The sequence below is a fragment of the Macaca mulatta genome, chromosome 7, assembly GCF_049350105.2.
Source record: "Macaca mulatta isolate MMU2019108-1 chromosome 7, T2T-MMU8v2.0, whole genome shotgun sequence".
Lineage (NCBI taxonomy): Eukaryota > Metazoa > Chordata > Mammalia > Primates > Cercopithecidae > Macaca > Macaca mulatta.
Window position 1 is genome coordinate 94,518,263 of NC_133412.1, and position 14,661 is coordinate 94,532,923.

Sequence of the window (14,661 nt, forward strand, 5' to 3'; positions counted from 1 at the left end):
AGGCCTTTTAATTTATGAGAGTTGTTTTAACCTCTTTTCTGTCTAAGGAATCAGAATACTTTATTAACATGTTGCTGTCTATGAAGGCACCTACACACACAGACACACACAGACAAAACACACATATGGACACCCTCCAGGATTCCTCAAGATGCCTGGGGTTATGACTTGTCACCTTTAGATTTTGCCACAGCACTGATTTCTTTTTCCTAGTTATTGAACACTCCATAGGTTATGGAGCCTTGAGGTTGTAAGGGATCAAGACCACCACATCTGTTTGCTGTTTGGATTTGAATACCTAGCATAGTGCCTGGAATATAGCAGACACTCACACATGATGATAGGATGAATGTTGAATGTTGAAAAGATGAAGTCTTTTTTACTGGCAGATGGCCATCCAGTCTTTGTTTGTAAGAGCGAGGAAGTCCTTATGCAGCAAACCTGTGCTCTGAAAGTCAGCATACGGATTAGTTTTGGGCTGTTCTGGAGAAGATTTGGAGGACTACAGTTGAGCCATGGTAGCTCTGCTCCTCTGGGATTTCCTACCCAGGGTCACTCTTTGGGACATAACTCACCATGACTACATCATTGTAATGTATGCATTTGTGATGTTAAATTCTTTCTTTCTTTCTCTCTTTCTTTCTTTCTTTCTTTCTTTCTTTCTTTCTTTCTTTCTTTCTTTCTTTCTTTCTTTCTTTCTTTCTTTCTTTCTTTCTTTCTTTCTCTCTCTCTCTCTCTTTTCTCTCTCTCTCTTCCTAATTTTCTTCTTTTTTTTTTTTTTTAACGGAATTTTGCTCTTGTTGCCCAGGCTGGAGTGCAATGGTGGCACAATCTCAGCTCATTGCAACCCTTACCTCCCGGGTTCAAGCGATTTTTCTGCCTCAGCCTCCCAAGTAGCTGGGATTGCAGGCATGCGCCACCACGCCCAGCTAATTTTGTGCTTTTAGTAGAGACAGGGTTTCTCCATGTTGGCCAGGCTGATCTCAGACTCCCGACCTCAGGTGATCCGCCCCCTCGGCCTCGCAAAGTGCTGGGATTACAGGCATAAGCCACTGCGCCCAGCCTCTAAGTGCTTTCTATGTATGCAGAAGCAAGGACATCATTTTGTTCTTACCCTAAACAACCTTCAGCTCTAAAACTTTCACAGCAGTTTTTTTTTTTCCTCAGAGATTTCTTTCCCAGTTTTAGTTGACAACTGAGTAGATGGTCTCCTCATATACGGTGAAGAATCAAATCTTTAAAAAATAAACTAAATTTAATATGCTGAAAGAGATTTAGGAGTTAATCCGACTCAGCTCTCTGCAGCCAACTACTGAATAATAGAAAGGGCTAGGGACAGGAGAACTGGGACAGAATTCCAATCTTGCCATGCAGCAGCTGGGAAAGCCACAAAACACCTCTGAAGTTTACCTGCATCCCATTTTATTAGGGAGATGAACCTGTCAAAGGTTAGAGCGTGTTCCTATGAACTTCTGTCTTGTCTCTTCTTTAGAGTGTATGCCCTGGCATTCAATCAATATAGGCAGTTCTCTTATGTCAGATCCATCTAAGCAAGACCTTGGGAGCTCTGGATTTTACAAATCCACTTGAGGCTAACACGATAATGGTCTACCGTGATAGAAAATCGCGTTCCTCTTGGCAAAATGAGCCTTCTCTAAGTAACACTTCTCTAAGTGTGTCCTTGCCAAGGATTGAGCCTTTAGTGCTAAAAGAGAGATCAGGTAGAAACCGAGAGAAGAGGCAGAGAAAGATTGGGTTGGAGGTGTCATTGATGAAAAGTAAAGATGAGTAGGCTGAAACTGGGGTCGGGGAGTAGAGGTCACTGATCTCTGGAAAGTCACTATACTCTTCAGAGATGTGATTTCAAAAAGGGGAAAGTTGTTGCTGTCTACATTGTGGAGCTGCTGTGGGAACACTAGAGCTCTTGGAAGAAAGGTAAAAAAAGGTAGTCAAAGAGCAGAAAGAGACAGATTTCACTGACCTTCATTTTTTTAAATGAAGAATTCTGATAATACACAGTACACAATGCACAATACTGATGTCTAGTGGGGATTCTGCTGCTTTTAGTTCAATTGCCCCTTTGTAGATAAGATTTCTGCTGATTGCCTTAAAATGGGTAATTATTTTGATGTATAGATCAACTTCTCCCCAAATTTTTGGATTTTTCATAATTCTTACTTGTAGTGTTACTTTAAAAATATCTTTAAAATTTTTATATATTTTATTTTTAGACATTGTCTTGATCTGTTGCCCAGGCTGGCATTCTGTGGCATGATCATAGCTCACTGCAGCCTCAAACTCCTGGGCTTAAATGTTTCTCTTGCCTTAGCCTCTAGAGTAGCTAGGACTATAAACATGTGCCACCACACTCAGCTAATTTTAAAATTTTTGTAGAGATGGAGTGTCACTATGTTGCCCAGGCTGGTCATGAACTCCTGGCCTCAAGCAATCCTCCTGCCTCAGCCTTCCAAAGTGCTGGGAGGCTGAGGCAGGAAGATTGCTTTGTTCTACTTTTAAAATATTAAAGAAATTAATTCAATAAGTATTCAGTGAGTTCTTCCTTTATGCCAGTTACTTTGCTCTGTGGATAGAAAAATGAATGAGATATTTCCCTTCCTTCAGGGAGTGCATAGTTGGATCTTATTGCTACTTAAAGCCCACTTTGTGTTTTTTTCTTTTAGTTCAATCTATTGAACCAAAGCAGCATGGCACATGGTAAAGAACGTAGGCTCTGAAAAATTCAAATTCCATTTTAGCCAGTTGCTGAGTGACCATGAGTGAATTACTTAATCTTGCAAACATTTTGGGAAGCAATTTGATAATAATATATTTTGAAGTATAATCTTTAAGCTAGCAAACTCATTTATAGTAATCTATTCCTAACAGAATAATATATTAGAGAAGTTATAATCACTCACAAATATTTATTGAGCAACTACTATGTCTACATACTTTCCTAGATAATTTGGATGACTCATCGAGCAAAACAAAGATCCCTGTCCTTTTGGAACTTATATTCTAGCAGCAGGAGAAAGAAAATAATAAACAACAGACTAAATAGGTGAGTTATATCGTATGTTAGAAGGTGATCAGTGCTTTCAAAAAATAAAAAAGGTAGATCAGGATAAAGGCGATCACGAGTGCTGGAATTCTGGGTAAGTTTTAGTTTTATATATGTTCATCAGCATAGACCTTGTTGAGAAGGTGATGTTTGAGCAAAGACATCAAGGGGGTGAGGGAGTTAATTATGCCAGTGGTCCCCAACCTTTTTGGCACCAGGGACTGACAGGAGGCAGAGCTCAGGTGGTGATGTTGAAGCGCTCACCTCCTGCTGTGCAGCCTAGTACCCATCTGTGGCCCAGGTGTTGGGGACCCCAGAATTATGGGATATCTGGGGGAAGAGATTCCAAACAGAGGAAGCAGCCAGTGCAATGGCCCCAGAGTGGGACTGTGCTTTGAGTATTTGAGGAATACCAAGGAGGACAACATGATTGGAGCTGAAAGGAAGAGTGGTAGGAGACAAGGTCAGAGAGGAAATGGGAAGTTGTGTCATTGAGGGCTTTGCAGGCCAATGGAAAGACTTCACTTATAATGTGTGAACAGGGAGCCATTGAAAGTCTTTGAATGAATGAAATGATTTAATCTCATCTTTTTTTTTTTTTTTTTAAAGATGGCATCTTGCTGTGCTGCCTAGGCAGATCTTGAACTTCTGGACTTAAGCGATAAGTCCTCCACCTCGGACTTATCGCTTTGGGATTACAGGCCTGCGCTACCACACCTGGCTATTCGGGACTACAGGCAGGTGTCACTGCACCCGGCTTGACCTATGTTTTAATAGGATTTCTCACTGTAATGTTGAGAACAGATTGTGCCATTATTTTTAATAGTCAGAAATTAGAAACATCATAAATGGCCACAAAGGATGTACTGGGTACACACATTCGAATACATATATGTGATGAAATGTCATTTGGTTATACACTTATGATATAATACTGAGTGAAAAATAGAATATAAAATTATATGTTTACAATACAATTGGAACAAATTAAAGATAACAGCAGTAGGATAAGAACAAGCTATGGGTATTCTTCTCACTTGCTTTTCCCTATGCATGCTTTTAATACTTTGTTTTAAAACAAAGTAACCCATGCTTATTATACAAACTTAAACAATCATGAATTATAATGTAAAAAATTAATAAAATCCTATAATTTCCTTCAATTCCATACTTCTAGAGGTAACTAATGTTAAAATTGATGTGTGTTCTTCAACATCTATCTTGTGTCCTTCCAGGAATAAATATATACAAACATAATTCATGAATATGTATAAATGTTTGAATATGTATAGATATTAATATGTTGAAGCATATACACATACATATATGCATAAATATGTATGCATACACACACAAATCTTTTTCTTCCTTTGTTCATTCATTCCTTTGTCCCTCCCTTCCTCACTCCCTTCCTTTCCTTCAAGGTTCATTATATACTCATAATAGATTCTTTTGCTTAACAATATGTTATTGACATTCCATGAATTAGTAGTTTGTAATCCTGGCTGCACATTGGAATCTCCAAGAAGAATTAATAGTGCTGATGGGTCCAATTCTCAGAAATTCCGAATTGATTGTTTGGCATGAGGCCTGGGTATCAAAATTTATAAAACTTCCTTAAGTGGTTCTAATGTGCAGTCACATTGAGAACCACTGCCTTAGGTTATACATATAGATCCAAGTCATTATTATTATTATTAACAGCTCATAGTATTCCATATTGTGGCTGTACTAAAATTTGATTATCTAGTCCTCTATTGAGAAATATTCAGTTTGTTTCCAGTATGCTACTCTACTAAAAAGTCTTTAAACATGTATCTTTAGTTCTTTAGTTACTGGTGTCTTTATTTCTATGAAATACAGTCCTGTAAGTAAAGTTCTTGGGTTCAGAGGTATGAGCATTTAAAATTTTAATTGACACTGCTAGATTATTTTCCAAAAAGATCTCAATAATACGTACTTCTAGTAGCAGTGCTAAGAGTACTCCGTTCCTTATATCTTTGTTAATCTGATGAATGAGAAAAGTATTTGATTTTCTTTTTAATCTATTACTAATTGAGCATATTTTTATTCATACTCATTTGTCATTTTCACTTCTTTTTCTGTGACAAGTATATTTTTTGCTCATTTTTAACTGAGTCATTTGTCTTACCAAGTTGTAAGAGATCTTTGAATAACAAGAGTATTCTTTTTTGATTATCTATGTTACAATATTTTCTTCAAGTCTACGATTTGTTTTTTTGATAATTTATATGGCACTATATATTTTATTATTATTATTATTATTTTCAGATGGAGTCTCACTCTGTCGCCCAGGCTGGAGTGCAGTGGCGCGATCTTGGCTCACTGCAACCTCTGCCTCCCTGGTTCAGTTCAAGCTATTCTTTTGCCTCAGCCTCCTGAGTAGCTGGAATTACAGGCCTGTGCTACCACACCTGGCTAATTTTTGTATTTTTAGTAGAGATGGGGTTTCACCATATTGTCAGGCTGGTCTTGAACTCCTGATCTCATGATCCACTTGCCTTGGCCTCCCAAAGTGCTAGGATTACAGGCATGAGCCACCACGCCTGGCTGGCATTTTATATTTTAAATTATTGAGAAAGTTTAACATGCTTTATCTCATTTTCACTCATTATGTTTTAATATTTTTTTCATGTTGGTAGGCCTTTGTCACTATTGTTCCTAATGTAAGCCCCATGACATTGTTCCTAATGTAAGCTCTATGATCTACTGTTCCTAATGTAAACCCCTAATGTAAACCTCATGTTATTTTAAATAACACTATAGTTAATATTTCCTTGCAGTTAGCTTTTTTCATAGTTTGAATGCTTACAAGTGAAATAATTGGATCAAGAATATAAATTATTTTTGTGGTTTGTGATAATTATTTCCCAACTGTTATAGTTTTTGGCCAGCCATCAGTATAAAAAGTTAGGGTAATATAACTTTAGTATTTATACAATAATATCATATTACAGAATTTAAAGAAGTAAGTTTCTTAAGTATTTTCTTAGCTCCATTGTGAAGGAAGGCTTGAGTTCTTTTTCAGGCTGCCTAATAAGTTAGGTTCAGTTCAAGTAAAAAAATTTTTTTGCATACCCATGTGTACAAGGCACCTACTAAGTACTGCAAAGGATAAGTCCTTTGTGTGGTTACCACTCTTAAAAAAATTTTAGACTGGGCGGGGTGCCTCACACCTGTAATCCCGGCACTTTGGGATGCTGAGGCGGGCAGATCACGAGGTCAGGAGATTGAGACCATCCTGGCTAACATGGTGAAACCCCGTCTCCACTAAAAATACCAAAAAATTAGCCGGGTGTGGTGGCGGGTGCCTGTAGTCCCAGCTACTTGGGAGGATGAGGCAGGAGAATGGCGTGAACCCGGAAGGCGGAGCTTGCAGTGAGCCGAGATCATGCCACTGCACTCCAGCCTGTGTGACAGAGCGACACTCCATCTCAAAAAAAAATTTTTTTTTGATTTAGTGGAGGGCAAAAATGAACATCATATTTTACTTTATTTTACAGGTCAAGGACCATAAAGAAGCCTGAAAGGGAATAGATAGGCTTTGATTGGGTCAGGAAAGTTTTCTTAAAGGTAGTGTTCTTTGCAATAGTCAAAGACGAAGTGAAGGATGAATAGTATATTTTTTTTCAGCTTTTAAGTTCGTGGATACATGTACAGGATGTGCAGTTTTGTTTCATAGGTAAACGTGTGGCATGGTGGTTTACAGCACAGATCATCAGTTATTAAGCCCAGGCCTCCACAAGTGTAGAGTTGGTCCATTTGTTCTCATTATTCAGCTCCCTCTTATAAATGGGAACATGTGGTGTTTGGTTTTCTGTTCCTGCATTAGTCTGCTGAGGATAACGGCTTCCAAGTCTATTCATGTCCCTGCAAAGGACATGATCTTGTTCCTTTTTATGGCTGCATAATATTCCGTGGTGTTATGTACCACATGTTCTTTATTCATTCTATCATTGATGGGCATTTAGGCTGATTCCATGACTTTATTATTGTAAACAGTGCTGCAATGAACATACATGTACATGTATCTTTATAATTGAATGATTTATTTTCCTTTGGGTATATACCCAGTAATTGGATTGCTGGGTCAAATGGTATTTCTGGTTCTAGATCTTTGAGGAATTGCCACACTGTCTTCCACAATGGTTGAACTAATTTATAGTCCCATCAACAGTGTAAAAGTGTCCCTTTTCCTCCACAACCTCACCAACATCTGTTCTTCTGTTGTTTTTTGACTTTTTCATGATAGCCAATGGTATCTCATTGTGGTTTCGATTTGCATTTCTCTAATGATCAGTGATGTTGAGCTGTTTTTTTCATGTTTGGCCACATAAATGTCTTCTTTTGAGAAGCGTCTGTTCATGTCCTTTGCCCATTTTTTAATGGAGTTGTTTGTATATTAATAGTCAATAATGAGGTGAGGAGAGTATACCTGAATAGAGTGTATGTTTTCTGAGCAGAGGGAAAAGAAAAAGTAAAGACAAAGATTTTGGAAAGTAAGTAGGTGGAGGTAGGATGCCTGGAGGACAGTGACTTGCTTGGCTGGAGAGAAGAATTAATAGGGAAAATAAAAGGACACTCACATTGAAAAAGTGAAAATGTGCAGCAGAATGTTGCAGGCTTTGAATGTATATTTAATTTGATAGGAAGAGTCAAATTATTTAGTTGGGAGTTGTATTGGAATATTAGCTTAATGTTATCAGTGATTTAGTTTGAAGTGAAAAGAGCCCAATAACTAATGGGTAAGGGTTTTGGGCATTTATTTATTCTTGCAAAGGGTCACTGATCTCATCTGCAAGGCAGAAACAATTGATTCCTGTGCCATGAGGTGGTTGTGTTTAAATAGAAGTGCCTGGCATGGCTCCTGGTAAGTAGTGGGTATACTGTAACAACTATTAAATTGATTTTATAAGTTATATGCTCTGATGATAAAGTAGCAATTCGGATAAAAATACAAAGTCATTTCAGTTAGTTCTATTTCTATAATAATAAAACTAAATTAGCTTTCATTTTTCTCCCCCTAAGCTCATTGAATGGACACTCTAAACCAAACAAGAGTGACTGAATTTGTCTTCTTGGGACTCACTGATAACTGGGTGCTGGAGATGCTGTTTTTCATGGCATTCTCAGCCATCTATGTGCTAACGCTTTCGGGGAACATTCTCATCATCATTGCCACAGTCTTTACTCCAAGTCTCCATACCCCCATGTATTTCTTCCTGAGCAATCTGTCCTTTATTGACATCTGCCATTCATCTGTCACTGTGCCTAAGATGTTGGAGGGTTTGCTTTTAGAGAGAAAGACCATTTCCTTTGACAACTGCATCACACAGCTCTTCTTCCTACATCTCTTTGCCTGTGCTGAGATCTTTCTGCTGATCATTATGGCGTATGATCGTTACGTGGCTATCTGCACTCCACTCCACTACCCCAATGTGATGAACATGAGAGTCTGTGTACAGCTTGTCTTTGCTCTCTGGTTGGGGGGTACCGTTCACTCACTAGGGCAGACCTTCTTGACTATTCGTCTACCTTACTGTGGCCCCAACATTATTGACAGCTACTTCTGTGATGTGCCTCTTGTTATCAAGCTGGCCTGCACAGATACATACCTCACAGGAATACTGATTGTGTCCAATAGTGGAACCATCTCCCTCGCCTGTTTCTTGGCCATGGTCACCTCCTATACGGTCATCCTGGTTTCTCTTCGAAAACACTCAGCTGAAGGGCGCTGGAAAGCCCTGTCTACTTGCTCGGCCCACTTCATGGTGGTTGCCCTCTTCTTTGGGCCATGTATCTTCATCTATACTCGGCCAGACACCAGCTTCTCCATTGACAAGGTGGTGTCTGTCTTCTACACAGTGGTCACCCCTTTGCTGAATCCCTTCATTTACACCTTGAGGAATGAGGAGGTAAAAAGTGCCATGAAGCAGCTCAGGCAGAGACAAGTTTTTTTCACGAAATCATATATATAATGGGCATTGGGATTGCAGACATAATTGCAGCCACATCCTTAATGAAAGAGCAAAAGTAAAGTGTCAAAATCAACTTATAAAACTTGGTAAATTAGGTAAAATGGCATGGAGCAGGTCAGATTTCTGCTCATTAAAGATAAGAACTTATTCTGTTCATTAAAGATAAAAACTTATTAACTATTATTTAAATAAAGCAAAAGATCATAGTGGAAGGTATAAGGAAAAATAACCCAGGAAAATTTAAAGACAACTTTTAATTTCATCAGTAAAGGAATACAATTTGGGGAACCCAGTTCAGTCTCAGTTTCAGGAGCAGGCAGAGTGAGAATCGACCCTTGATTTATACTGCTCTGTGGGATATTGCCTCTGGGAAGCTGTACATCACTCCGGTGATTTATACATTATAGTAGTTTCACTGTTGCTTTCCAATACATTTTCAAGTGTATAAATAAGCCTTTACTTATTTGTATTGAATTAAACTTTTGTTGCTTTTGAATGTAATTCTCTCACATCTAGATCTATTTTGTACTTTTTTTTTGAGACAGGAATTTTTTGTACTATTCCTGCAACTTCCTCTAAGTCTGAAATTATTGTCAAAATAAAAAGTTAAAACAAAACAAAACCATACATCCACCAGAATAGTAAAAATTAAAAAGGTAGAAAATGCCGAGTGTTTTTTTTTTTTTTTTCTAATTACTCTGTTGCCCAGGCTGGAGTGCAGTAGCGTCATCTCAGCTTACTGCAACCTCCATCTCCAAGTTTAAGTGATTCTCCTGCCTCAGCCTCCTGCATAGCTGGGAGTATAGGTGCATGCCACCATGCCTGGCTAATTTTTGTATTTTTAGTAGACATGGGGTTTTACCACGTTGGCCAGGCTGGTCTCAAAACTCCTGAGTTCAAGGCACTCGCCCCTCTCAGCTAATCATTAACTACTATCACTCATTGGGCTGAAGTATATCAGTTTATTGTGGAATGGGCAAGTCCATATAAAGAAGGATCCATGACAAATTTCTTAGGTAATGATGATGATATTCTGTGACTGAAATCAGTAGGATTAGCTGTAAATGAAGATCCTATAGATGGTCAGAGAGCTACCATACAATATCAACTTTAATGGAGCTAATGGAATGAAATGAAATATGGTTAATAATAAAAATATTAAGTATAAATATGTGTCCTTCCTTATTCTGAAAAAAATTTATAATTGATTGGGGTCTTTGTCACTACTTTCCAGATGGTCTATCAACTTATAGAAATAATACTTGAGTATTCTGGAGAGCTGGAGAGCAGACAACATGGCCATCCACACATTACAGACATACACAATACAGAGTGAGTGACCCACTAACTCTAACTAAAGGCTAATACATGATTACCTTTTAGTAATCAAAAGAACAAAGAATCAGAAGCAGTCTATTAATTAAACTGGGAGGTGTTCATGAAAATATCTAAACATCATTGCTTCAAGTTGACAAACAAGGGTAGAATATGGTCAGCCCCCTACAATTCTCATATAAAACTTGAGTCATAGTAAGAGTTGAAGAATGAAATGAAGTCCAGATATCACTACTATGTACATGTTAAAACTTAGAAAAATGATCTAATTATGCCTCTAGTTTCTGGACTTTTATGTGCATAGGTATTCACACTCATTATTATCTTTTATGCAGAAATAAATTCCCACTCTCTTATTTGTTTATTTGTATTATGGCACTATTCATTACTTTACTGTGTAGAACATGGTTGTAACCTGAAGAATTCAATTGTTGAATACAAAGTTGCTTAGCAAATTTCTATATTAATAAATAACTATTCCTCTTTCTTGTTAAAGTAAGTAAACTACAGAGCCATGCGTCAATATCTTTTATTTTTGTTCTTTAAGACTATTTATTTAGTAATTACATACATCTTTATCTTGTCTCTGAGTCTGAAAAGTTTTGTTTCTGTAAAACAGAGCCTAAATGTTTTATTTTTACCTCCCCAGAGAGTTGTAAAGATTAGTGTGACTAAAAATGGGTAGTGTCAGAAATTTTGCTTGCTACTATGAAAAAAATAAGCAAACATCACATCATTGTTCCATTATAGTTTTACCAGCTACAATCTTAACGACTACCTTGAAGCATCGTGTTGTTGACTGACAATATGACAGTTTTGCACGTGTTCCTCTGTATGGCTGATTCCTGCACAAGCAGTTCTATTTGAGCTCATTGGAAAGATATTTAGATATTTCTCCTTATTGCCTGTCATTGCCTATAATAAAAGGGCATTTATTTTACATAAATTTTATAATTCTTAAATTCAGCTTAATTATTGCACTAATAAGTTCAAATAAATATCATTTTATACCTTCCAGGGAGTTATCTTTGGGAAAGAAACTACTCTATTAATTATTAGATTTTTCTGTTGAAAGTTAACTTTTGATATCCAGAAAACCCTACAGAATGCCTTTAAAATCATGCCTCTCTATAACTGAAATGCCTTGTATTAACTGAATATCCTCCCTAACACATTTCCTAGCAAATAAAAATTTTCCTCCTGAAAATCATGATGTAGGCCTTGTGGCTCACAGGTTTATTGACCATACACTCACTGAGCACCTAGGAAATCCCAGCTGCATTTAAGCATGCCTTTCTCAGTGAGGGAGTGAGAATGAATGGATGATTGCCAATGTGTCATGCTCTTTTGTAAACATGAATATGAGATGCCATTATCTGGGATATCCTCTTCATATCCCAGTTCACTCACCACATTCCATTCTGCTACAGTATGTGCCACCACAGTGAGATTTAAGATGTTGGTTTACAGACCATGGTTTATCGAACTTGGTGTTTTCTACCAAGTTGTTTTCTAAGTATTTATTACTAAATACTTAATAGTCATCCAATATTACTCTAAGAACAATATTGGATGCTATTGCTTAGTTGAGTGAATTCTCTACATAATATTAAAATAATTTTATTAAAACATAAATTATTTCATGCCACATCTGTACTTAAATCATTCTGGTGGCTTCTTATTGTACTGGAAAGATTCTTTTTAGCTCTCTGACATCACTCTCTTGCCACTCTCTGCCTTATAGTCTAAGCTGTAATCACACTGATCATTCACTTCCTTGAATAAGCCAAGGTCTTTCCCAGCATAGATCTTTGCACCGGCTGTTTCCCCTACCTAGAATGTCCATCACCTCTCTTTTCTCATGGTTGGCTCCTTTTAATCTTAAATGTAACTTCCTCAGAGAGGCCATCCTTGACCACTTAATTTAAAGCAAGTCTCTTCCATACTCTCTGACAGCACCCTGCTGTTTTATAGCATTTTTCACAGTCTGTAGTTAAAATTTGTTTGTTCATGTTTTTGTTTTCTATTTTCACTAGACTCTAAACTCCATGAAGGAAAGACTATATGTATGTCTTATTTATGGCTATAAACCTAGTATCTGGCACGTAATAAGTGCTCAGTAAATATTTGTCAAATGAATGAATAATAAGATATCCCCATTTCATTGCTCTGATGGCAGATTTTGCCTGGATACTTGAGAGTGCCAGTAACTTCACCTGTTCAAAGTTTTCTTTCTCTGTCACCAAAGTCATGTGGAAACTCACTTCGTCTGCTTCACTAGTGTTTGCTAAGCTGTTTATATGAGCATCTGGGTGAATGATGCAGGCAAGGGCTGCCCAGAGATCCCAAGGTTTGTTTAGACCTTGGTTATCCCTCCAACAGAAAAGCAGAAAGAGGCAGTATATGTTGTGATAACAGCTTGAGTTTAAGTTGATACACTTAGGTTCACATGCTGCCTTCATTGTTTTCTAGCTGAGTGAGTTTGGGCGTGTTATTTGCTCTCTTCAAGCTTTAATTTCTTCATGTACAAACAAGCATAATAATATCTACCTTTCAAAGTTGTGAGAATTAAGTAAATGCACAGTGCCTAGAATAATTTCCAGCACAGAGAAGATATTAATAACCATAGTGATTGCTACGACTCTCGGATATTGGACCAAGGATAATTTTATAAGTCTCACAGTTTGATAAATATGGTATGCAACTTATTCTTTGCAAGGCATTTCTTTAATTTGGAGCACCACATATCCTAAGGACGTAGACATTTTCATTTTTCTTCTCTCCTCTCCTTTCTCCCCACTAACTTGTTGAAGGCACTCTTCATTTCTTCATTCCTAAGGGTATAGATAATGGCGTTCAGCAGGGGGGTGACTGCAGTGAAAAACACAGATACCACCTTGTCCTCTGGGAGGCTGGTGGATGGGCGGGAATAGATGAAGATGCAGTGTCCCAGGAACAGTGTAACTACGGTGAGATGGGCTGCACAGGTGGACAGGGCCTTCCGCCTGCCCTTGGAGATCTGCTGCCTCAGACTCACCAGGATGACTGCGTAGGACACCACCAGGACCACAAAACAGACCACGGAGATCAGTCCACTGTTGGAGACTATGAGGATCTCAATGACGTGGGTGTCAGTGCAGGCCAGCTTGATCACCTGAGGTACGTCACAGAAGAAGTTGTCAATCTCATCAGGACCACAGTAGGGCAGCTTGATGGTGAGGGAGGTGAGGGCTATGGAGTGGATGGTCCCTCCTGTCCAGAGGGCCACAGCCAGCAGCACGCATACCTTCCAGTTCATCACTATCATGTACTGCAGGGGTTTACAAATGGCCACATACCGATCATAGGCCATGACAGTGAGGAGGAAGATCTCTGTGCAGGCAAAGAGGTGCAAGAAGAACATCTGGGTCACACAGGCATCCAAAGAGATGAGCTTTTCCTCTGACCAGGTGTCTCTCAGCATCTTGGGGACAGTGACAGTGGAGTGGCAGACATCAATAAAGGACAGGTTGCTGAGGAAGAAATACATGGGGGTATGGAGTCGGTGGTCATAGATAATAGTTATGACAATGAGAATGTTCCCAATAAGTGTCAGGACATAAAAAATGAGGAACATGGAAAACATAGCTATCTGTGCCTTCTGATTTACAGATAAACCTCTAAGCCAGAAATATGTCACTAAGGAAGTTTGATTGAGTAGGACAGCCTCTTCCATTCTCTTTGTTAGACAACCTGTAAAGAATTAGAAAAAAAATCTAATGTAACACTTAATATCTGCATCAATCATTTGGTCATTGAATTTCTTTATGCCTTTTCTCTCCATCTAGAATTTGTGGTAAAATATCTTGCATTTCTTTTAAAAATCCCCATTAACATCTTATGTCATGATACACCCATAGTAGGTACTTAACATACACTTTTGGAATAATAAAATAGAAAATTTTCATTCATTAAGAGACATAAAACAATCTTGAAGAGGGAGAGAGAGAGAGGGAAAGATCAAACAAGTTATTTCTCCCTTAATGTAGTAAGATATCAATGCTTAGATTTAGGTTATGGATTTTTACAGGAGAAGAAGTTAAGATTCTCCTTAACTCAAATATATAATTTGTTGAAGGCTACACAAATCTGGCTTCTGAACATAGTTTTTTTTTTTTTTTTTTAATAGTCCTGTAGACTGCACTTTTCATCAATCCAAACCACTTGCTCTGCTGTTGGCTTTGCCATGAGGCTCTGAGACTGTAATTTCCACGATATAACTTTCAG

General features: G+C 38.0%; 2 protein-coding genes and 1 gene segment (V, D, J or C); 2 read left to right on the forward strand and 1 right to left on the reverse strand.

Moving 5' to 3' along the window:
- Positions 1-4,313, forward strand: part of LOC144330167 (T cell receptor alpha variable 1-2-like) — an 18,289-nt gene extending 13,976 nt beyond the window's left edge. The window contains exons 5-6 of the V gene segment in view: positions 2,961-3,061; positions 3,671-4,313.
- On the reverse strand, positions 3,975-14,110 carry OR4E1 (olfactory receptor family 4 subfamily E member 1). 2 transcript variants are annotated; one of them, XM_077940629.1, is made up of 2 exons: positions 13,183-14,110; positions 3,975-4,009 (listed from the first exon to the last, which is right to left on the reverse strand). In XM_077940629.1, the coding sequence occupies exons 1-2, from the start codon at positions 14,108-14,110 to the stop codon at positions 3,975-3,977; spliced, it is 963 nt and encodes a 320-aa protein (XP_077796755.1). The 2 variants fall into 2 exon arrangements, with proteins under 2 accessions (XP_077796755.1, XP_014998645.3); XM_015143159.3 differs by lacking the exon at positions 3,975-4,009 and having other exon boundaries at positions 12,867-14,110.
- OR4E2 (olfactory receptor family 4 subfamily E member 2) lies at positions 8,119-9,060 on the forward strand. The gene has a single exon (NM_001194074.1). It carries the CDS (start codon positions 8,119-8,121, stop codon positions 9,058-9,060), a length of 942 nt encoding a protein of 313 aa, NP_001181003.1.
- Positions 14,111-14,661: the final 551 nt, after the last annotated feature.